General features: G+C 39.7%; 1 protein-coding gene across 1 annotated transcript; it reads right to left on the bottom strand.

Annotated features, from left to right (window-relative positions):
- Positions 1–22,925: 22,925 nt before the first annotated feature.
- Positions 22,926–23,430, bottom strand: LOC138875422 (uncharacterized). Its single transcript, XM_070154250.1, has 2 exons — positions 23,319–23,430; positions 22,926–23,134 (listed from the first exon to the last, which is right to left on the bottom strand). Exons 1-2 carry the CDS (start codon positions 23,428–23,430, stop codon positions 22,926–22,928), a joined length of 321 nt encoding a protein of 106 aa, XP_070010351.1.
- Positions 23,431–25,004: the final 1,574 nt, after the last annotated feature.

The raw sequence follows: 25,004 nt of genomic DNA, 5'->3' as shown, positions 1-25,004 counted from the left end.
GCAATTTTATTGGTGGGAAGGTATGAAGAAAGATGTTGCTAATTTTGTTTCTAGTTGTTTGACTTGTCAGTAGGTCAAGGCTGAGCATCAGTGACCCGCAGGACTACTACAACAAATTAAGATTCTAGAGTGGAAATAGGAAAGAATTACCATGGATTTTGTCATCGGGCTACCATGAACCCTTAGAGGTTATGACTCAGTATGGGTGATTGTAGATCAACTGACGAAATCAGCACACTTTCTGCCGGTGAAGACTACATATGGTGGAGTCAGGTATGCACAGATGTTTATGAACGAAATTTTCCGACTTCACGGAGTTCCAGTATCCATTATCTCTGATAGAGGATCACAGTTCACTTCACGCTTTTGGAAATCTTTTCAAGAAGCATTGGGTACACGAGTAGATCTTAGTACTGCATTTCATCCACAGACAGATGGGCAGTCTGAACGTACTATTCAGATCTTGGAGGATATGTTGAGAGCTTGCATTCTTGAGTTTGGAGGTAGTTGGGACACTTACCTACCGTTAGCTAAATTTTCTTACAACAATAGCTTCCAGTCCAATATTCAAATGGCACCGTACGAAGCATTGTATGGTAGAAGATGTTGTTGTCCTATCGGATGGTTTGAAGTTGGTGAGACTAACTTATTCGGACCCGACCTAGTACAAGAAGCTATGGACAAGGTCCAGTTGATCAGACAGAGATTACTTGCAGCTCAAAGTAGACAAAAGTCTTATGCTGATAAGAGAAGAAGAGATTCAGTGTTCACAATTAGGGACAAAGTGTTCCTACGAGTCTCCCCTATGAAAGGTGCGATGCGGTTTGGGAAAAGAGGCAAGTTGAGCCCCAGGTTTATAGGGCCGTATGAGATACTAGACCGAGTATGAGTGGTGGTTTATCGTTTGGAACTTCCTCCTGAGTTGTCCTTTATTCATCCAGTGTTTCACGTCTCAATGCTAAGAAAATGTATATCAGACTCATAGCAGGTGATTGAAGCACCTGCTATACCACTTGATGAGAAGTTGTCTTATGAGGAGGAGCCGATGGCAATTGTTGATAGACAAGTAAGAAAGCTACGGTCAAAAGAAATTGTGTTCATTAAAGTTTTATGGAGAAATCATACCGTTGAAGAAGCTACTTGGGAAGTAGAAAAAGATATGCAAGTGAAGTATCCTCATTTATTTCAGTTTACAGGTACGCACTTGAGTTAAATTCGGGGACCGAATTTCATAAAGTGGGGAGAATGTAATACCCTATATACAAATAAGGGCATATAAGTCTTTAACTAAGTTTAAAAAAAAGGGAAATAATAGGAGAATGTGCCAAAGCCCATCTTGAGGAAAAGAAGAAAAAATGTGAAAAGGGGGAAGGGGAAAAAGAAACGCAGCAAACTACTGCTAAACAACAGAGAAAAAAAACAACGAAAACCATAGAGGACGAGAAAAAAAAGGAGAAAACGAAAGAGGCTAGAACAAAACCTTGAGAAATTTTAAATACGCACTGGTTCTTACAGGTAATACTCAAATTTCTCATCTGGATTCTTTTCTTCTGGTAATTCTTTTTATCTCAGTTCATATATTTGAAGGGTTTCACAAGGTATAAGGAATATAATACCAATAAGAATTATTCTGGGCAAATTATACAATTGGAAGTTAGTCAATATTACTGTAGGATAGATTCACTAGGAAAAAAAAGAAGGGTATTGATGTATTTGTACTTAAACTAGTCTCATTATATATGATCTTTGTTAGGTGTAAATTAAGTTACGGTGAAGGATTGAGTTTTGGTGTTTAACTATATTGCAATGACAATATCGGGTTTGGGTTTGAATGTGGTAAGTCTAGTATTGAGTACAAAAGATAAGTACCAATTAAGAAGGAATATTATGGGCATTAAAATTATTTCAGTTTCAATTTATGCACACGATTAAGGAAATTGAACAGTAAAGGGAATAAACCATATAAATACCTTTTTATTTAAAATATTTTGGACTAATTTAAATTACTCGTAGCATGGGTAAATATAACTCGGCGAATTGATGATAAAATATAAAACTCGAACGAATAGGTATTCTAAATTAGTGATGAATTTAGCCTAAATGAGGCAATTAACACGAGATCGATGCTGATGTGGTTATAGATTGATTGAAGAAGGTTGTACGGATCGCTCGAGGTGATGAGTTTGGTATTTCACATGAGTACTGTGAGTAGTAATCTTACTGCAATTTGTATTTTCATAAACTTCATGGTTTATACATGATTTTGAAAATTAAATGTGTTAGTGAATGTTTGAAATTGCATGCGGGACAAGTCATTTACTTGATATGGTACTGAATAGTTTACTTGATAGTGTTACAGTTATTTAAAATGTTCTCATGTTACTAGACATGTTTTACTGGTATTTGAGATATGATTACCGTTACTGAAATCGGATTACATGATTTGATAAGAATTGAAATGCCCTATACTATTTTGAAAATGCTTTCATGTGAATATTTATTATTACAAAGAAAAGTATAAATGGGAGGAGACTTTGAAGGATCCCATAGCTAATGGCAGGTTCGTTAGACCTGGTGCACCTTGTATTTACCGATTATCGAATACAGTTATAGCCCTCGCTAGTGGGAAGGTAGAACTAGCATACAGTTACAATTTTTCCCTCGAGTAGGGACCTACAGTTATATTTGACTCCTTTTACGAAAGGGTCCACACAGTGATACAGATTACATGATCCTTTCTTGGAAACCTCCTAAACATAAAGATTTGCTATGAGACAGTGTTTACCGAGTTTATTATCGATTTGTTAAATTGATTTATGTTACAAGAAACACATGAATGGACTGATTATATTTATTGTTTCTGAAAAGGCATTTTGATGTTATCTATTTGAGATACTAGAATGTTTTCTGACTTGTCCCCAATAAAAACGGTTGTGGTTAAGTGTTATTACTCACTAAGCTAGTGACTCATTCCCCCTAATTGTTTTTTCAGAGACAACAGTTGACGCGGGCGAGGATTTCGTTAATTAGAGTGCACAGGTTGAGAATTATTGTTGAGCCTCGCACTTGTTCGCGTAGGCAGAAACTTTATCAATTGTTATGGTCTTTTCTTTGAGTTCTTAAAGTCACTCCATAGACATTCTTTTAGTGGCAAGAGTATTATTTTGCTATTAGTCTTATGTCGTGTATCGTTCTTTATTATCAAAGTCGGAGACAAATTAGTATTTTTGGTTGTTAGTGGGTTGATTAGTAATGGTGAAGACTATTTTGGTTAATTGATAAGTGGTCGATTGTTTGAATTGATATTAGGATGTTTGGTTGCTGATTTGAGATAGAGAAAAATTTTGGGATAGTCCAAAAATAGGGGAAACTCTATCCGATTTCTGTAAAATACCGATGAGTCTTACTTGGGGGCACTTGCTCCTAGGTGTCGGTCACGATCCAAAACTGGGTCGTGACACTAGCCATTGTCTTTGTCATGGAAAAGTCCAGGCCATATCTCATGGGTACCAAAGTGATTGTGCACATCGATCACGCACGCGGCACTCCGTTAAATGATGAGAAAGAAGGACTCTAAGGCTAGGTTAATGAGATGGGTTCTTCTGCTTCAAGAGTTTGACCTTGAAATTTTTGATCGAAAAGGGATTGAAAATCATGTGGCGGACCACTTGTCCCGCTTAGAAGAGGAGGGGAGGCTCCATGATGGCCTCGAAATTAATAATTTATAACAACTCCTCTCCGTGTCTTTGAATAGTATGCCTTGGTGCGCTGATGTGGCTAACTTTCTTGTGACCGACATTGTCCTGAGTGAGCTCTATTCTAACCAAAGGAAGAAGCTTAAATGGGACAACTTGGATTATTACTGGGACGAGCCATATCTTTTCAAGATTTGTAATGATGGTGTGATCCGGAGATGTGTTCCGGAAGAGTAGAAAATGAGTATTCTTGATGCTTGCCATTCCACGCCCTACGGTGGTCTCATGGTGGGGCGAGAACTGCTTCAAAGGTTCTCAAATGTGGATTTTATTGGCCTACCCTATATAAAGATGCTAGTGAGATTGTTAATAGATGTGATGAGTGTCAGCGAGCTGGTGGAATTTCCAAGAAGTATGAAATGCCACTCATCACTATTCTTGAGATTGATATTTTTGATGTATGGGGCATCGACTTTATGGGTCCATTTGTGAGTTCATGTGGGAACACCTATATTCTTGTTGTTGTGGATTACATCTCCAAATGGGTTGAAGCTGTGGCTTTGCCTAACAATGAAGCACGGAGTGTGGTGTCTTTCATAAAGAAAAATATTTTCACAAGGTTTGGCACTCCAAGGGCATCAGTGATGGGGGTTCTCATTTTTGTAACAAACCCTTTGACACTTTACTTTCCATGTATGGTGTCACTCACAAGGTGTCAACTCCCTATCACCCCAAGAAAGTGGATAGGTTGAGGTCTCCAACGAGGAGATCAAGAATATTCTTTCCAAGACTGTCAATGCAAATCGGACTGATTGGTCAAGGAAACTTGACGATGCTTTATGGGCCTATAGAGTAACTTACAAGACTCCAATTGGTATGTCCTCGTATAGGTTGGTATTTGGGAAAGCATGTCACCTCCTGGTGGAATTATAGCATAAGGCCATGTGGGCACTGAAGAAGTTAAACCTTGAATAGGATGTAGCTACAAATCTTCGGGTAGACCAACTAAATAAACTTGATGAGTTTCGATTTCATGCTTATTCCAGCTCGTCCTTGTATAAGGACAAGATGAAGTACTTACATGACAAATATGCCCGGAACAAGTAATTCAAAAAGGGTGACATTGTTCTTCTATTCAACTCTCGGTTACGACTATTTCCGGGAAAGCTCAAGTCAAAATGGAGTGGCCCTTTTGAAGTGGTGCATGTAACGCCGTTTGGTGCTCTTGATTTGAAAAACAAAAATAGAGAAATCTTCAGAGTTAATGGGCACCGAGTGAAGCACTATCTTGGCAAGTTTGATGATAGCCACGTGGTGGCATTGATCCATTTCAAGTGAATCATGGTAACATGCGTCGTGCTTTAATGTTAAATCAGGCGCTTCTTGGGAGGCAACCCATGTGTTTATCTTTATTTTTGATTTTCTTTTTAGTTTGGGCTTTGTTTTGGACTATCTGGTTGTGAAGTTTGTGTAGGAATTGTTTGTGCAGTGCAGAACTTTGGCTAGAAAAATTTGCCCAAGTGTGGAGAATTACGCGGACCGCGCTCACAATTTCGCGGTCCGCGAAGATAATTTGCAGGGGCACAAAAATGGCAGTGGATGCGAACTTGAAAATTCCAGAATATCAACTCTCTAAAGTTGTATTCGCGTCGACGTTCGGAATTTCGCAGTCCGTGGTGATCATACACGACCGTGCCCGTTTTTTCGCTCTCAGCGGACCATTTTCTGCAATAGCCATTCGAAGAGGTATAAGCGCGGACCGCGGTAGAATTTTGCGGACTGTGCAGGTAAGTCGGTGGGGGCCACATTTGTTATTATAAATAGGAGGTTTTCGACCCCTTGCATTTCACCACTCAGGGCACTATTTATCTTCTTCGCTTTATACTTCAATCTCATCTTAATAACCAAGAGTTAGTTTTCTACTACAAATCTCACAACTGGTATGCTCAAATTTTTGTATTAATTTTATTTCTTTTTTTTTCTTTCATCTTTATTTTACTTTTTCTCTTTAAGTAGGGTTAATTAATTGCCATTTTCTCAAATTGATGCTAAAAGTTCATATGGGTAATTGTTTTGCATGTCTAATAGGGGATAGGGTATTTCACTATGCCGGTTAATTGCCTAAATTTTTGCACTAAGTGAAACCCTAGGTCTAAGATAAGTCATCAGTGCCCGTCTGGTTTAAATTTCATGGATAGCTGTTCAAATTACACTATCCGTGTTCATGCTTTTGTGAGAGTTGAGTTGCTTATAAGTTCACATACGCCGTGATTTTTCCACAATTCGCATTTAACTTTACGTGGTCGCGTCCATAATTTTGCGGTCCGCGTTAATGAGCTTCAGTGAGTTTGCAAATTGGTTTCACGTTCGCAATCACTTTTACGCGGTCCGCGTTTGATATTTCACGGTCGTGCCCATTATTTCGCAGTCCATGGAAGTCCATCTTCAGAGAGTTGGTAGTCTAATCCCAACTCTTTCGCGGCCGCATTGCTTTATATGCAGACCGCGATGGCCTTTCCGTGGCGGCGGCCATTTTTTTGCGATCCACGGTGCCTGGTTCTGAGAAGCAGTTTCTGTATTTCAACTGCACTGATCTAACACATGATTGAAGCTTTGTTCTAACTATTTTTCATTGCTTGTTTTTTGCAGACAATGGTCCGATCCAGAGGCGGAAGCGATACTGCTAAAGGGAGGGCAGAACCCTCTCGAGGCAGGGGTAAATACAAGACCAAAATACCCCTAGTGATCCAAAAATCAATTAGGAAGATGAGAGCAGCCATCAAAGTTGCGGATAGAGCAGCGAACCACTAAGATACGAATGAGTATGTCCTTTCCTGAGAAGTTTTGAAAGGAGACTCTGTGCCAACACATATCCCCACACAGTTCCCGGGGAAGTACCAGTTAAGAGACGAAACTACCTCCTCTCTGAGTCGTCTGATGGCTCCGAAAAAGGTAGTGAGGGTTCGGCACCAACTTCCCCACCTGCTACAACTTCGGCTGCACTAGTTACACCTATTTCGGTGGATGATAATGATGAGGTCCCGGATGACGGGAGAGGGGGTGACACCAATATTGGAGGGCTGGCTAGATCTAGAAAACCCGAGGTGTGGGCTGACAGATTTATGAGTGAGTTAGCCTACTAGAAATTCCGAGAATGGTGTCCCCAAAGGTCACTCACCCTTAAGAGGCAATTCATAGAGCGAGACCTCCTTCCCCACAATCCAAATGTAAAAAGGCAGTTCAAGGATAGAGTAGGGTGGAAATGGTTTACCAGCAAGGTTCCGGATGCCAATGACTATCATGTCAAGTAATTCTATGCCAACGTTGCCCACATCAAAAAGGGCACCACTATGACAAAGGTCCGGAACTTGAAGATTTGGTTTGATGGTCGCACATTAAATGAGTATGCTGGATTTGAGAATGTGGAAGCCATGCAGTACTTGGAAAAGCTGGCACTTAATGAAGCAACCCGTCCATGATTGGCAGAAATATTAGCCCCAGGGACAACACTGGAATGGCTCATAGTCGGAGTCCCAATATACAGAAACACCCTCAGTTTTGAAGCCAAGGGGTGGTCCACATTTGTATGCAGCCGGTTGGACCCTTGCCAACATGAAAACAACCTCCCCTCACCGAGTGTATCCTGATTGCCTCCATCATGGCGAGGGTTCCTATCAATGTGGGGAACCTCATGTACTATCACATCACGAAGGCAGTCGGAAAGGAAGAAAGGTCTTATCCCTATCCCAACTTCCTCACCATGTACTTCGAGGACCAAAGAGTTGAGAAGAATATCAATGACACTAAGACAAAGGCGAAGAAGCCCTTCTCCTGGTATAGCACAAAAGGACTGGACAACCCTAAAGTATAGGGTAAAATAGCTATCTCCACTAGCCAGTCTAAAGAGCCAAGGGTAGTAGCTGCCGGGTCGGAGCCTTCCACAGCAGGGGGATCTTCTGCCATACCTCTTCCTTCATCCGAGCCATCCATCACCATGCCTTTGTTCGTGCCATCTTCTTCCGCATACCCTCAGACTGCACTGTGGGTTTCTCAGACTTTGTCCAGAATCAACAACTGGATGCAGGCAGCTACATCAAAGTTGTCTGTCTTATCCAATGCAGTGGCAGCACAGTCAGTGCCAGTACAATCCTAGGTGCCTTCATCAGTAGAGGATTCGCTGAAGGAGCTTCTGGACAGCCAGAAGAAGCTCATTGACAACCAGCAGAAGATCATGGATACTTTGGATATTTATGGAAGGTCTATAAAGGACATGTGCAGGCAAGTCAAGAAGATGAACAAGACTCGAGCTTCAAAGGAATCAGTGGATCAGCTTAGAAAGGATGTGGAGAGGTTCACATCTGCTGGTGATCCCACTAGATTTGCTCATGGAGAAGCAAGTCCCACCAGCACATACAGTAGAGCAGCAGGCACCAGCAGTTGGCTAGTCTAAGGAGCCAGCTGAAGCTACACATAGTGCTGTGGAGTTGATCCAGATGCTCCGCAACCCCATGGTCCCCCAGTCAGACTTGGAGATCCAGTTAGAGGACCCGGAGGGAGCTGCTGATCCTATGTAGTTCGAGGATCCCTCTCATGTGTCGGACCCGATGCAGACCACATAGGGAGTTTTTTTATTCTCTAACCCTTCCCCTAATCTTATTTTGCTTTTAGCATTAAGGACAATGCTATCTATTATTTGGGGGAGGGGGTTGTCTATTTTGATTTGGTATGTAATAACTATGACTCTTTTTCTTTTTTTACTTCTCTTTATTTTACTTTTGGTATGCATATATTCGTTACTTTCACATTTGGTATGTATATATTTTTACCATTTGATGTATATATTCATTTTCATTTATGTAAATATTCGCTTTACTTCAATTTTGTGTATATTCATTTTTATTTCCGTAGTTTACTTCATAACTTCTTTCGTAACTTTACTTCATAGCTTCTTATTTCCTTAAGTAGTTTCTTGTTAAGTTGTTAGCTTCTTTTTGCATTTTATGTGGACAAGAAGCCTTTGGTTTTCTTAATGCCACGGTTCTTTTCAAAGGTGGATGTTGTGTGAACCGGGTGGCTCTTCTCGATAATGGATGGCGTGATAATCTTTTTATGGGTTTGAGTCCATATTCTTTATGTTTTTGTGTAAATAATAGTAATGAATAAAAGCGTCTCTGGAAAGCTTCACTTGGGCCTAACACCTTTACCTTTGACCTTATGGTTGGAAACAAGTTGATTGGCAAAGAATAGTTCTAGTTGTGACCTTTAGACTCTTGTGTTGACTAAACAATCATCGAATGGCTTCTTGGATCCATTTGTGCTGCTCAATCTTAGCTAGGGTTGTTGTGGGCCCTCGACTCTGTCCTCTTTAACAACCCAATAGCTTGTGAGGTGAGGTATTGAATTGCAAGTCCAAGTCCCGTGCCAATAAGTCTAGAACTTGCCCTGAATGTTTGTCTAGGCGAAATTCTAAGTGTAGCTCAACTTGAGAAATGATTATAGGCTCTCTTTGATCCAATTTGAAACTTGAAAGCATCCATAGCCTACCAAATATGATATCCCTAGTCAACCACATTGAGCCGAAATCCTTTTTCTTTCAATAACCATGATACAAGCCTTTATCCGTTCTATAATGACCCTCTCTTGGCACCCGATCTTTCCTTAGCATTCACAATTGGAAAAAACATAAGTTAGGGGGAGAGACGAGGAATGAGAAAGCGATAAAAGGTACAAAATGAAGAAAAGGAAAGGCAAAAAGAAAAGAAAGAAAATCCAAAAAGAAGTATGTCAAAAAGAAAATGAATAAGATGGAAAAAGTGAAGGGGTTCAAAGAAAGCAATATTGAAAGGCATGGAAAGATTAGTAAAGGAGAAAAATGATCGTCATGAGCAAGAAAGAGTGACAGTATTACTATCTATTTCCCCTAAGGAAGAAGAAAATGACTCAAAGACTCAATAAAATGTGAGCCGAAATGAGAAAATGGAGTACTTAAGGAAAGATGAAACTATCATATGCCAATAAGTCCTATCTTGAATCAAAAGCCTTAATTACATTCCCGCAAAAGCCCTATATGATTTCGAGTTGAGCGAGCTTATATTAGTGGTGATTTACATAAGGGGCAAGCTTATGGTACTTAGAGTCGGACTTGTGACCTTCCCTTGAGAGAGATGAGCGTACTTCTCCACAATCCTTGTTTTAAGTGCTACAATCTAAAGTGATATTTGCTAATGGAGAGTAGAGGAGGAAGAGTTTGGGTTCCACAATGACCTACGTAGTAGAGCGAATTTCCTTGGTGAGTTAAGTCAACTCTTGATGCTCTTGCATCACACTAGAACTATAGTACTCAAAAGGTTGTGTGTTGTTGATAATTCATTTGTGTTAAGGGTAATTTTTAGTCCCAATTAATGCATGTTTGATTCACATTAGGGCAGCTGAAATTTCCTTTTGTTTTGTTTTAGTAGAGGTTGGAATTACCTTATTTGCTTGAGGACAAGAAAATGCTTAAGTTTGGGGGAATTGATAAGTGGGGATTTTAACCATTATTTGCTCTCTTTTTACTTGTGTTTTGGGCTTAAAATGCGTAAAGGTATTCCTGAAAACTAACATAATATGCTTGCTTGCAGGGATTGGTCAGAATGAGCCAAAGTGGCCATGATCAACTCATAAAGGAGTCAAAACCTTAACAAAGACCAAGGCTAGGCAAGACTGTAGAACGCGGACCGCGACAGAAAAGTGCGGCTGCGAAAGTGTCACCGCGGACGCGGTCATGAATTTGCGGACCGCGAAAGGGAGAATCAGAGAGGTGGATTTTGGGCACAGACATGGATGCGGACCGCGCTGGAAATTGGCGGATGGGAAAATACTACCGCGGCCGCGATTGGTATTTCCCTAACCGCGTGTGCTTAGATTCAGAGAGCTCACAAAAAGGACGAAAATGTTAAGAGCGGACCGCATCACAATTATAAGGTCGCGGAAGGCTCTCACGCGGACGCGGTGACAATTACACACTCCGCGAAACAAGTTCCAGCCCAATCTCAGATGTGAAGAAACGCAGACCACGCTCAATATTATGCAGCCGCGAAAACAAAAGCGCAGCCACGGTCAGAATTACGCGGTCGAGAAACCTCCGCAGGGGCATTTTTGTCCAGAAATTTCAGCCTAGTATATATAGATCTTTTTCACATTTTTAGGTCAAGTTATGTTTTGCTGAACACGTGAGACGGCTTGTTTTTCCTATTTGGGCAATTTTGTACAAGATTTACCTTATAACTTTAGATTTTCATCTTTTAATTTAGCATTATGGATTTTATCTTCTCTTTATCTTTGATTTCTGCTATTTTCATGAGTAGCTAAACTCATAGCTAGGGTTGTGACCTAACCCTAGTATGGGTATTTAATGAGTCTTGAATTTTAGGTCTTGAATGTGTATGGGTTAGTAGTATTTAGCCTAGTTCTTGCCGGAACTAAGGAATTGGTGGTTGCAGACACTAATCCATGCCTTTATGACTTAGTTTCTACTTGAGAAAGTGGGACTAATTCTAGAAAAATTAGGCTAACAAGGAATTGGGGTGAACTCAAGAAATTGATAGCCCTAGTTAAAATGTTAAACCTAGAGATAGTAATACCCAACTTGAGCTATATTCACTTGAATTGCATGAATACCCATTTGGACTTGAGAAAGCCAAATTGGGCAAAATCACTCAAACTACCGAGAGGTATAGACTGAGTACCCCAGTGTGATAACTATACTAAGACCCCAATTAATCACATGATTTCCCTAGATTCTTGCTACCTGTTAGGTATCCACCTAGGTGGAAGTCACTACCCTAGTCCCTTTAAATCTTTGAAAACAACCAACAAAAATATTGTACTTAGTTTCAAATTACTTAGTTTCAAAAAATGTATGCTATAGAATAGAAGTAGAAGTAGAAAACAAACCAACCATTCGTGGAAGTGCAATTTAGAGCAAACCCCGCATCTCTACTCGGATATAAACCTAACTCCAAACTAATTGACTCCCTGTGGATTCGATCCCGATAAAACTGCATTGACCATCCTTGCTACTCAATAGTAGTATAGGTTTGGAATCGATCATTATGCTTGAAGAAACGACAACGAAACATAAGAAACGAGCGCGACACAACTCAAACCTATCTGTAACTCACCCGAGCCCCTCGGGACCCCGTCCGAACATACCAACATGTTCCATAAAATAACACGAACCTACTCGAGGTCTCAAATTACACATAACAATATTGAAACGACAAATTGCACCTCAAATCTAACTTAATGAACTTTTCCAAACCTTCAAATTCCAATTTTTGCCAATTAGTGTTGAATCCTTCTAGAAATATCCAATTTCAAATTCAGGCATATGCCCTAATCCAAAATCACCATCCGCACCTAACACAACCATCAAAACTCCAATCCGAAGTAATTTGCTAAAAAGTCCAACTTGGTCAACTCTTCCAACTTAAAGTTTCAATCATGAAGTTCGTTCTTCCAAATCGATTCCGAACAACCTGAAAACCAAACCGCCAATTCACACAATTTATAATACATCATGCGAAGATACTCATGTCCTCAAACTACCGAGCAAAGTACAAATGCTCAAAATGAATGGTCTAGTCGTTCAATAGCAACAACAACAACAATGAATGTGAAATGCTCAATAAGAAAGATGTCTCAACAACAACAATTTTGCCTCAACGTGTTAACAGCTTTTACAACTTCAACACCAAATAACTCAACAACGAGAGAGATAATGTATAACCACGATATTAGATAAGACTAACTCACAATGAAAAAGATAATGTATAACAATGAAAGAGGCAACAAGTTCAACTAATACATGAGAGCAATTTATCAATCAGGGTGTAGAACAAGTATTAGCGAAATCATTTAAGGCATATAGGGATAGATTAATACAAGTAAGAATAGATCTACTATGATAAAATAGAACATGATATAATAATTCAATTAAAGCATGGAAAGAGTCTAAGTAGCCTAAACCGGCCAAATTTCATATACAACCCGTGTACCCACTCGTCACCTTGCGTACACGGCTTTCACATAGCACAAACGAATCAATCAATACAAATTCAAAGGGGTTGTTTCCCCACACAAAGTTAGGCAATATACTTACTCTAACTAGGCCAATTCAACCCTCGAAAATAGCTTTTCCCCTAAAATTCACCTCCACGCAGCTCAAATCTAACCAAAATTGACTTAATATCATCAAACAATGCTAGGGAAATTAATTACAATAGATAAAGCTAAGATCTTTACACTTTTCCTACAAAGTCAACAAAAGTCAATCCGGGGATCGCCGATAAAAACCCGGGTCCAATGGTAGATTCCGACTACCCATGATCCAGGAGTTCATATATGTGATTAGTTTCAAAATCAGAATCCAAATCGACTCTCAAAACGCAATTTCATATTTTTGAAAAAGCTTAACATTGTTTCACGAATTTTTACTTTGATTCACATGATTTTGATGTTAAAATCTAAGATCTATTGATGGAATATGATTAGAAATAGATTAGAATCACTTACCCAAAGTTGTAGGTGAAAATCCCCTCTCCAAATCTCCTCGTACCGAGTCTAGGGTTAAAAAATAAGAGAATATTTTTAAAAATCCCATCTCCCAGCCCTTTGTACCAGCTGCAGATGTCTTATTTGCGACACAGTGCGAACTCTCATAATTGCGGACCAAAGCTCGCATTTGTGAACCCTAACAACCTCATGCATCCTTGCAATTGCGAAATGGCCATCATCGCAAAAGCGAAGATTTGTTCGCAAATGCGAACCAAGCTAAAATCATGTTGTCTTTGCAAATGCGAAGGGGGAAGTCGCAATTGCGACATCTGAGCCCCCACTGACACCTTTGATAAGTGTGGATTCAACCTACGGACTTTCAAAATTAATTTCGGGCGTCGCCCAAGTCCGAAATCACGATACGAAGTTATTAGAGCCATCAAAATACAGTTCCGGGGTCGTTTTCACTAATATCAAAGTTTGGTCTACATTTCTAATTTAAACTTCTAAGTCAAGTATCAAAGGGTCCAAGTCAACCCAAAAGCTTTCCGGAACGAAACTAACCAACCCCCCAAGTCATAAAATTATAAACACACTTGTGTGAAGCATAAAAATGGGTAACAGGGCGCAATTACACAAAACGACCGATCGAGTCGCTACAAAACTAATATAGTTGGTTTGGTTTGGTTTGGTTTTTGAAAAAAACCGTACTAACCCGGTCGATGTGCACCCCTAAAATGGAGTATAGTTTTTAAGAGATGTAGCTCCCATTTGGACATAGATTTTGGCTTCTTTTTTTAAATTTTTAAAAAATATTATTTGTTCATAGAATTTCATTATTTTAAAAAAAATTGAAAAAAAAAATCAAGTTCCAAAAACTAGTTTGGGCCAGTTTTTGGGTGAACGTTTTCTTTAACTCACAAAAATTCAATTTTTTTCCAAGTATAATACATGTTCAAACATAACTTCAACTTCCAAAAACTATGTTTTAACACAATTTTAAAACTTTTTTTTCACGTTTAACCAAATCCATATTTAAACACTAGCGTAAACAACGTTAAAAGGCATATCATGTGGATAGAGAGGAGTATATTATAAAACGCAGCCCTATGCAAGTACATACACTATGGAGAAAAGGGAAACACCTCATTTGTCCCCAATTTAGTACATTACAAAAATTGGGGACTCTCACACAATTCCTGTAAACTCACGTACGTTTTTGTCTTTTGTGTCTTGTCTCTTGGATCCATGTTATTCTGATAGAATAAAAAGTGGAGAATGACACTTTGTGGTCATATTTCGTTGCCCTTTCCCTAGGGAGTTTGTTTTTAGAATTTTGTGTGAACTCATGCCTCAATGGACTTGAAGCTAGAGAGATATGATTTTTCTTTTTGGGTTTATTTATTTATTATTTGTTTGTTTATTGGTTTATTTATTTATTTGATGTGATAAGTTGCCATATGGTTATCCAAATTGAGGTTGACCCAATGGAGTGTTAGACTTGGGACGAGCAACTTTTTCCCTTCTTACTCCAGAATTTACAGACCGTGATAAAAACTAAAAAATTTCTTTCTTCTTATAACCTTGGTAAATAAGAATACAAGATAAAAATGAGAGATTATTGAGGAACGATAAAATCAAAGACGGAAGGAACTATAGCAAGATTGGAATTCCACACATGGGAAATGTAAGGTGAAGTTACAATGGTTGGAAATCAGTTACGATCCCAATAATAATAATAGTAGTTGATACTCTCTCTCTCTTCCAAGAAAGAATAAAAAAACACAAGAAGCTCACACCTTTAAGATACAAGGTCCCAACTCTCACTTTGAACGGTCTTTTGAAACTTTATAACCACGTAGATTTTAGGACAAATTTTATCAATCTTGTTATTCTTTGAAAACTGATTGTATAGACAATTTGATTGGGAAAGATATGTATGTAAAATCATGAATTATTATTATCCGTTTGTGAATATGGGTCGTTTAACTTGTATTAAGATGGGCTATTGCATTTAATCCAATTTATTAAGCCTATTAAATTGTTAGAAAAACCACATCAGTTTTATGGGTCAAAATATGTATTTAACAATCAAATTTATATCAGTGAAAATGAGAACAGGGAAAGAGAAAACGAAAAGTCTATCTCTATTATGAAAGCTACAATAGTTTGTGGACAAAGACAGTATCATGTTTCATGCCATAAGGAAGCTTCCAATCAAAATGGTAAAAGAAAAGGGCAAGAGGAAGCTCAATATTTGCTACACCAAAATGACATATATAATCCTTTTTCAATCGACTCAAAGTTATAAAGTCAATCGACTTATCGAGAAATCTCTCTGGTTTAAAGCATTTTGCATCCTCCCAATTTCTTGGATCCCTTCCAGTTGCCCAATCATAGTTGTGTTTTGGCTGGTATTTCATAACCATCATTCTCACATGTTTCGCTGCTCAGTCTACCAACTGACTGATAGAGGGGCTGGCGGGTGTAACCTTAGATGATGGACCTTAGGTATTTCAATTCATCAAATTATGTTTCATTCACATAACCTTTGATGATGGACCTCTTCTTGACCTCTTTCTAGGACACTAGGATTGTTTAATATTTCTGACATTGCCCAATCCATTGTTGTTGCTGATGTCTCGCTCCCCCGTCAAACATGTCCTAACATGAACATATTGTGTCATTATAATTTAAAAGAAGCATTTTTACAGATTCACCTTACTATTAGATAAAGTATGTGTTAATTAAGTGAGATGTTTAAGATACAAATAAGAGATAGTTAAGATTATTAAATGTCTTTCTTCCAAGAACCATAAAAGACAGAATATGAAACAGAGGTAGTAGATCTAAAACAAATCACCGCTTTAATGTTGTTGCTAGTTAGTTGATTTTCAGTCTTCTGAATTTCTAAAAGGACATCCACCAGTTCGTCATCATCATCAATCTTGGTGGCTGTGGCATCATTCCTTGCTGCTATATGGTCGAATCGACGATAATGTCTTCAAGAATCCGATCTAGTTCATTATGGCACTTCTCCTATTTGACCCTTAGTCCACTCATTCTTTGCAACAACTTTATGGAAAGATACAGATCTGCAATGTTGAATGCTGATGCCAATTTAGAAGTTGATATAGTATAGGTACAAGTGCTTCATGGTCCTTGACTCCTTTTCCAAATGCTGCTCTCGAAATTGTTAGGACCTGGTGGCACTAAACACTACTGCACAGTGGAATAAAATAAATGATCAACGAAACCAAAAATAAATGACACAATATTTAACGTGGTTCACCTAAAACGTTTAGGCTACGTCCACAAATCCGACACCAACTTCCACTAAAACATTTAGCAGGCATACAAAGAGAGACTTCCCCAATAATTTGGAGGTACAACAATTCCTGAGCTCTACCCAAAATAGTGGCGCACACAAAAGTGTTTCCCGAAAAATACCCGACTAGTATTTCTACTCACTATTTTGTCACTCCCCTGTTAGGAAACATTCCTAAAGGAACTATATCTCTCTCCCTCTCAAACTCTTTCTTCTTGAGTTTTGATATTTTTTTTTTTGGTGTGTTATACAATGAAATGGAAGGGGGTATTTATAGTTTTGAGATAGGGACCAAAAGTGCAAATCTCACCTACCAAGAAGGATCAATTTGCAATATTCTCATCTCACCTACCACTCATTGCATCATTACTTATCTCACTAAGGAGAGTTGCATCATTGCTTACCTCTCCCATACATCACCATAATTGTTGGAAAAACTAACAATTCTCCCCCTTCCAACTAAATGGTGGATCCACTATCCCTGCAGCTTCTCTACAGAACTCAAACTTCCCTTTCGGTAAAGTCTTGGTCAACATGTCTGATCCATTTTCGTCTGTATGGATCTTTTCAAGCCGCAATATCCTCTTCTCCAACACATCCCTGATCCAATTATATCTCACATCAATATGTTTGGATCTGGAATGGAATGAGGCATTCTTCGCAAGGTGGATAGCACTTTGACTATCACAAAATAACTGATAACCGTCTTGCGAAAATCCAAGTTCAGTTAAGAACTTCTTCATCCATATCAATTCTTTGCAAGCCTCCGTTGCTGCGATGAATTCAGCTTCAGTAGTTGATAATGCAACACATTTTTGCAACTTTGATTGCCATGACACAGCTCCCCCTGAAAAGTTAATCAAGTATCCTGAAGTTGATTTTCTAGAATCAACATCTCCGGCCATATCTGCATCAGTATAGCCAACCAACACAGGGTTGTCTTCTCCAAAACATAAGCATAGTTTGGAGGTTCCTCGAAGATACCTGAGAATCCACTTAACAGCATCCCAATGTTCCTTTCCTGGATTAGAAAGAAATCTACTTACCACTCCTACAGCGTGAGCGATATCTGGCCGTGTACAAACCATGGCATACATCAAACTTCCTACTGCTGAAGCATATGGAATCCGCTCCATCTTTCTTCTCTCATCATCTGTTGACGGGCTTTGCTTGGTGCTCAATCTAAAGTGGTTAGCAAGAGGACAGCTAACTGCTTTAGTTTTCTCCATGTTGAACCGTTGAAGTACCTTCTCGATGTACTTCTCCTGAGACAACCATAACTTCTTGGCTTCTCGGTCTCGCATAATCCTCATCCCAAGGATCTGTTTTGCTGGCCCCAAGTCTTTCATGGCGAAGAACTTGCTTAGCTGTTCTTTTAAGCTATTAATTCTGGAAACATTCCGGCCAACAATCAACATATCATCCACATAGAGCAATAGGATGATGAAATCATCATCAGAAAACTTCTGAGCGAACACACAATGGTCTGAAGTTGTCTTCTTGTAGCCGTGTTGCCCCATCACCGACTCGAACTTCTTGTACCACTGCCTTGGTGCCTGTTTTAAGCCATAGAGGCTTTTCCTCAATCTACAAACGCAGTCCTCTTTCCCCTTTTGCTGGAAACCGTCTGGTTGCTCCATGTATATCTCCTCTTCCAAATCACCATGTAGGAAGGCGGTTTTTACATCCATCTGCTCAACCTCCAGGTTGAGGCTTGCTGCTAATCCCAGCACCGTGCGTATTGAGGTCATTTTCACAACTGGTGAGAATATTTCATCAAAGTCAATGCCTTTCCTTTGATTGAAACCTTTGACGACCAATCTTGCTTTGAATCTCGGAAGGGAATTGTGTTCATCATGCTTCATCTTGAACACCCACTTATTCTTCAAAGCTCTCTTGCCTTTCGGCAACTTCACCAGCTCAAACGTCTTGTTCTCATGCAAGGATTTCATCTCGTCTTGCATGGCTTCTATCCACTTCTCCTTATGTTCATCATCAATAGCTTCTTCAAAGCTGTCGGGTTCTCCCCCGTCAGTGAGTAACACATACTCATGTGGAGAATATCTGGTAGACTGTTGCACAACTCTTCCAGATCTTGTGTGATAAGGAGGGTTATTGAGGATTGGTGGTTGAGGTTGATCCTCCTCGTCTGCATCATCATCACCATTGTCCTCGTTACCTTCAGTATCTGCTGGTTCATCTTCATTAGGAAGATCAGGGGCTTCAGGTTGATTATCCTGAACATCATCTCCAACTTGTCTCGGCACCACTGTTGGAGGCAACTCAAACTCAGCAGAATCATCAGTGGACTTCTCTACTTTGTCAATGTCTTCAATTGTTTGGTCCTCAACGAACACGACATCTCGACTCCTGACGAGCTTCTTCTGCACCGGATCATAGAACTTATAGCCAAGCATGTCTTGACCATAGCCGATGAATACACACTCCCTTGTCTTGACATCAAGTTTGCTCCTTTCATCTTTCGGAACATGGACATAGGCTTTGCAGCCAAATACCCGTAATTGATCATAAGAGATATCTCTTCCTGACCAAATCTTTTCTGGAGCCTCGTACTGAAGAGGGACACAGGGTGAATGGTTCAGCACATAGGCTGCTGTAACTAGAGCTTCACCCCAGAAAGCCTTTGGTAACTTTGAATGAGAGAGTAAACATCTGGTTCTCTCGATCAAAGTTCTGTTCATCCTCTCAGCCAAGCCATTCAACTGGGGAGTTTTAGGAGGTGTGAACTGATGTCGAATACCATGCTCTTTACAGTAAGCATCAAATTGACCCTGGTATTCACCGCCATTGTCTGTCCGGATGCACTTCAACTTCTTACCAGTCTCTCTTTCCACCAAGGTCAGAAACTGTTTGAAAACTTGAAACACTTGATCCTTGGTCTTCAGCGTGTATACCCATGTCTTTCGTGAATGATCATCAATAAAGGTCACGAAATATCGGGCACCACCGAGGGACTTCTTGAAAGGTCCACATACATCTGAGTGTACCAGATCCAACACATTTTGCCTTCTGGAAGGAGGGAATCTTTTGAACGAAACTCTGTTTTGTTTCCCAGCTAAACAGTCAGCACACTTCTTCAACTGGATCTGGTTTAGACCTGGTAAGGCGTTCTTCTTTACCAAACGCGCCATTGACTTCTCACTCATGTGGCCAAGACGTCTATGCCACAACTTGATATTGCTATCATTCTCCGCAACATTTATAACTTGTTGGGAGATGCTCGCCTGGGTCACGTACAACTTTGACTGCTTCGTGCCCCGCGCCACCACCAATGAGCCCTTCGTGAGCTTCCATTGGCCATTATGGAAGGTATTGCAGTAACCTTCCTCATCGAGCTTGTCTACGGAGATCAGATTCAGGCGCATATCTGGAACATGCCTGACATCTCTTAAAAGTAGCTTCATCCCATTCATGGTCTCTAGGCAAACATCACCTTTGCCTACAACTGTTGAGAAATTGGCATTTCCCATCTTTACACGACCAAAGTCTCCAGGTGTGTAAGATGAGAAGAGTTCTCTCCGTGGCGTCGCATGAATGGTAGCCCCACTATCAATCACCCAGGTCATCTCTTGGGTTGTCAGATTGATAATGTCGTCATCGTAGACAACGTTGAACTCACCAAAGGAGTTCGTTTCATCATCACTGCTTTCTTCGGGCTTCACCTTTTTGCCTTTGTTCTTCTTCTGGTCATTCTGGAACTGTCGGCAAAATCTTTTGATATGCCCCTTCTTTTTGCAGTAATGGCACTCAACATTTGCAAATTTGTTGGATTTACCTCTGCTCTTATCTCTGTTACTCTGGCTCTTATTTTGACTTCTCCCCCTGGTCGTAACAGCCAACACCTCTGACTGTGAAGAAGATGTTCCTTGTGATCGGCGTCTCATTTCTTCATTCAGAATGCCACTCTTGACTGTCTCCATGTTTACCACACCGTTGGGTGCAGAATTGGTGATTGAAACCTTCAAGGTTTCCCATGACTCTGGGAGTGTTGCCAGCACCATAAGAGCAAGTACCTCGTCATCGAACTTTATGCCCATTCCCGACAACTGGTCGACAATCCCTTGTATTTCATTAAGGTGATCTGCCACAGTTGTCCCTTCTACATATTTTACTTGCATTAATTTTGTCAAGTAAAATAATTTGTTGTTACCTGTTTTAGAGGCATACAACTCTTCGAGCTTGTCCCATAACGACCTTGCATGTGTCACACCAGAAATGTGGTTGTACACATTGTCTTCAACAAATTGCCGTATGTAGCCGCACACTTGGTTGTGCTCAAATTCCCAGTCCTCGTCTGACTTATCTTCAGGTTTCTGAGAACTGAACACCGGCAGGTGCATCTTTGTCACGAACAGGAGATCCTTCATCTTGTTTCTCCATAAGTGATAATTTGTGCCATTCAGGTTGACCATCTTGCTTGTCCTCGCCTCCATTTAGATCAGAATTTGACAGACTTCTGCAATCTAAAAAAAATTCCGACAGTGAATAGTAACCGTGGATATGAATAGTGCCCGTATGGATGAATAGTACTCGTACGTATGAATAGTACCGTACGTATGAATAGTACTCTAACCAAAGCTCTGATGCCACTTGTTAGGACCCGGTGGCACTAAACACTACTGCACAGCGGAATAAAATAAATGATCAACGAAACCAAAAATAAATGACACAATATTTAACGTGGTTCACCTAAAACGTTTAGGCTACGTCCACAAATCCGACACCAACTTCCACTAAAACATTTAGCAGGCATACAAAGAGAGACTTCCCCAATAATTTGGAGGTACAACAATTCCTGAGCTCTACCCAAAATAGTGGCGCACACAAAAGTGTTTCCCGAAAAATACCCGACTAGTATTTCTACTCACTATTTTGTCACTCCCCTGTTAGGAAACATTCCTAAAGGAACTATATCTCTCTCCCTCTCAAACTCTTTCTTCTTGAGTTTTGATATATTTTTTTTGGTGTGTTATACAATGAAATGGAAGGGGGTATTTATAGTTTTGAGATAGGGACCAAAAGTGCAAATCTCACCTACCAAGAAGGATCAATTTGCAATATTCCCATCTCACCTACCACTCATTGCATCATTGCTTATCTCACTAAGGAGAGTTGCATCATTGCTTACCTCTCCCATACATCACCATAATTGTTGGAAAAACTAACAGAAATTACACTAGACATAGTTGAATATAGCTTTTCTGTTAGATTAACTGGTGAACCATCATTGGAAGAGACGTGCATACACTTCTTCTCTAAGTGATCGAGATCGAGGACTGAACGCGCTTGGTGCTCAAAAGTTTCAATGTGCAGATTTTCCTCATCTGTAGCCAATATTCCCCGTACGGATCATAGCAATGTTTTTGGAATCATCAGTTATAATCTTTGATACAAGGTTCTGAGGCCTCGAAGCAAAAACGATGCCATGAACTGGAAGAAACAACTATTGTAGAGATTTCTCCAAGCTGAAGGTGCATTAAGGGCCCGTATTTCTTGGCCAAGTCTGTCAATACCCTGTGGGTCAAGGGACCACCAGATCGTAAATTGTTTCCCTATGAACGGCAGCTTCCACGGTCCTGGGGGGAGTCTCGCTTTTGTTGACTTCTTGCTTCTGAATCTACTAATATTCCCTAGTCTGAAACATACGAGGATTAACAATACTAAAGCAAAAAAAAAATGGAAGAGACAGCTGAAATTCAGCATCCATTGACAAAGCAGATAAGAATTTGATGCGTAGATATTTGTTTGGAACGGTGTCGGTACAGAATTTGAGGAGACTCCTTAATGTTCATATAGTGCTTCAGCTCTTTGATTGTTCTGCAGGCAAATGCTCCATTAGCTAGATCAAAGAATATTCCAATATGGACAAGAAAGTCCAGGTTCAACTCTATTAAATTATTCAATTGTTTACCAAATCAACAACAACAACAACATACGTAGTAAAATCCCACGGGCGGGGTATGGGGAGGGTATACGCAAAACTCATTCCTACCTCGTGAAGATAGAAAGGTTGTTTATAGACCATCGGCTTAAGAAAAGTATAGTCACAATAGTTATGAAAAGGAAATACGGTGTGAAGAAGCTATGGAAGAGAAACAGTAGTCACAACCAAAAAAAAAGATAACTGAAGCAAAAGGAACAACAGGTATTAATAGAAATTTAAGAACAAGAAATAGGATAATAACACTAGTGCTATAAGTAGGGAAAAGAATATAGGGATGTAAAAGAAACACATTCGACTACCTACTAACCTACTATCCTAATCCTCGACCCCCATACCCTTATATCAAGATCATTTCCTTGATAAGTTGAAGATGTGTTATGTCCTGCCTGATCACGTCTTCCTAGTATTTCTTCGGCCTATCTCTATCTCTCCTAGGTCCTGTCATAGCCAATCTCTCACACCTCCTCTTCACATGTCTGAACCATCTCAATCTCAGTTCCCCTATCTTGTCTGCCACACAGGCCACTCTCACTTTGTCACGGATAACATCATTCTTAATCATATCCTTCCACGCATCCATCTCAGTATCCTCATCTCCGCGACTTTCATCTTTAGGACAATGCGGGCCAACACTCCATTCCATACAACATAGTCGGTTTAACAACCACTCTATTGAACTTACATTTAAGTCTTGGTGGCACATTCTTATCACACAAGACACCTGATGCAAGCCTCAATTTCATTCATCCTGCTCTAATACGATGTGTGACATTTTCTTCAATCTACCCATTACCTTGGTTTATAGAACCAAGATACTTGAAACTTCTTCTCTTGAGGATAACTTGTGCATCCAGCCTCACATCGACGCCGGCCTCCTGAATCACGCCACTGAACTTGCACTCCATGTACTCTGTTTTAGTCCTGCTCAACCTAAAACTTTAGACTCCAAGGTCTGTCTCGAAACCTCCTGCATGTCTTAACCCCGCCTCGCGTCTCGTCAATCAATATTCTGTCATCTGCAAATAACATGCACCAAGACACCTCACCTTGAATGTATTTTCAACTCATCCATCACCAATGCAAACAAGAACGAGCTGAGGGCTGGTCTCTAGTGCAACCCCATCTCGACTGGGAAGTGTCCCCAATCTCCTCCCACTATCCTTATGATGTTGACTCCATCATACATTTCCCTAGTTTATGCGACAAGTATACCTCTAGCCTCCAGATATCTCCACAAAACCTCAAATATTTACCAAATTCTTTTCTTTAATTTACCAAAGCCTTTTTTTATGTCATATTCTAAGGATATCTACTGATTTTATCTGTTTTAGTTGTCATCTTTAGGCTTCTTTGCAATTCATTATTTTGTAGATCTTAGAAGAGTAACACCGTATACGGCAATATTACAGTCTTCTTAAAAGATTATGTCGATGCATTTGGCAAAGAAAACATAAAACTTGCGAACTGTTTGAGTTGCTTGAGAGGACGGTGTGGTATGAACTTTCATATGATCATCATGACCTAAGCTAACTTTTTAATGAATTTAAATTGTCATTGGAAGGAATCAAACTATAATCTAAGATAAACAAGAAATAGTCATAAGACAAGAACATCCGAAACAACTCAATATCGTCTGAATAAAGGGAAACAATGTAATAAAGATGATTTCGCTGAGAAACAAAAATAAAATTCTACAAAATAATTTGGCTAGCTCTTAGAACATCTCGAAAAGAAAAACAGCTAACTGCAACACATTGAAATGTACATATCATCTTTAAGTTAGTTTAAAAAAAAAAAAAAATCCGTCATTGACGAATTAGATTGCATATTAAATGGAGATACAAATACATCACAAAAAGGAGGAAAAAAAGAAAGAAGAAACAAATCAAAAGAGAACAATTCAACATGAGATAGAATCCAAAAGTTGCAATTTTTCAAAGAAACAACCTGTTGATGCTAGTACCACAGAGAACTTTTAAGGACAAACGATTAACGACCTATATTATCCTACTAAGCGCAAGTTGCCCAAGATGTTTAGACGCAAGGCTCCTAGCTAGGGATCTAATGTCATGCGGCGTGACAAGCTAACTTTGAGTGATGGTGTCTCCCCTAATTCTCTGATGAACTTTGCAGATACAAGAGTTTGCCATAACATTTCCATCTGTCATACATACTGATTGTATCCAAAGAACTGTATTAGCCTCCCGTGTGTATGACAATAAGCACAGGCTTTTTCTCGTGGTACTAGCATTTTCCGTCTGCTTGAGCTGTTTTAGCTCAGCCATGTGATCCTCCAGCTTAACTCGAACCTTTTAACAAGAGCTAAGCCATATTCCTCTCACGTAAAGATGCATTTTCCCACAATGGTAAGCTTGATGCTGCTGGATGGAATCTCCATAAAAGTGGTTGGCAACTGCATTTGCTTTTGAAACAAAGATGAGAGTCATCAATCAAAAAGTTTTGGTACCATGTATAATAA

This window comes from Nicotiana sylvestris, chromosome 8 (genome assembly GCF_000393655.2).
Source record: "Nicotiana sylvestris chromosome 8, ASM39365v2, whole genome shotgun sequence".
Classification (NCBI taxonomy): Eukaryota; Viridiplantae; Streptophyta; class Magnoliopsida; order Solanales; family Solanaceae; genus Nicotiana; species Nicotiana sylvestris.
This window is presented reverse-complemented; position numbering and strand designations above follow the sequence as displayed.

What these genes read in the sequence shown, in the direction of transcription:
- LOC138875422 (XM_070154250.1), bottom strand. Translation starts at nt 23,430, where the DNA reads ATGGAGTGCAAGTTCAGTGGCGTGATTCAGGAGGCCGGCGTCGATGTG. An exon ending in TCTTGGTTCTATAAACCAAG is followed by an intron (nt 23,135 to 23,318) that starts GTAATGGGTAGA and finishes ATTGTCCTAAAG; the next exon opens with ATGAAAGTCGCGGAGATGAG.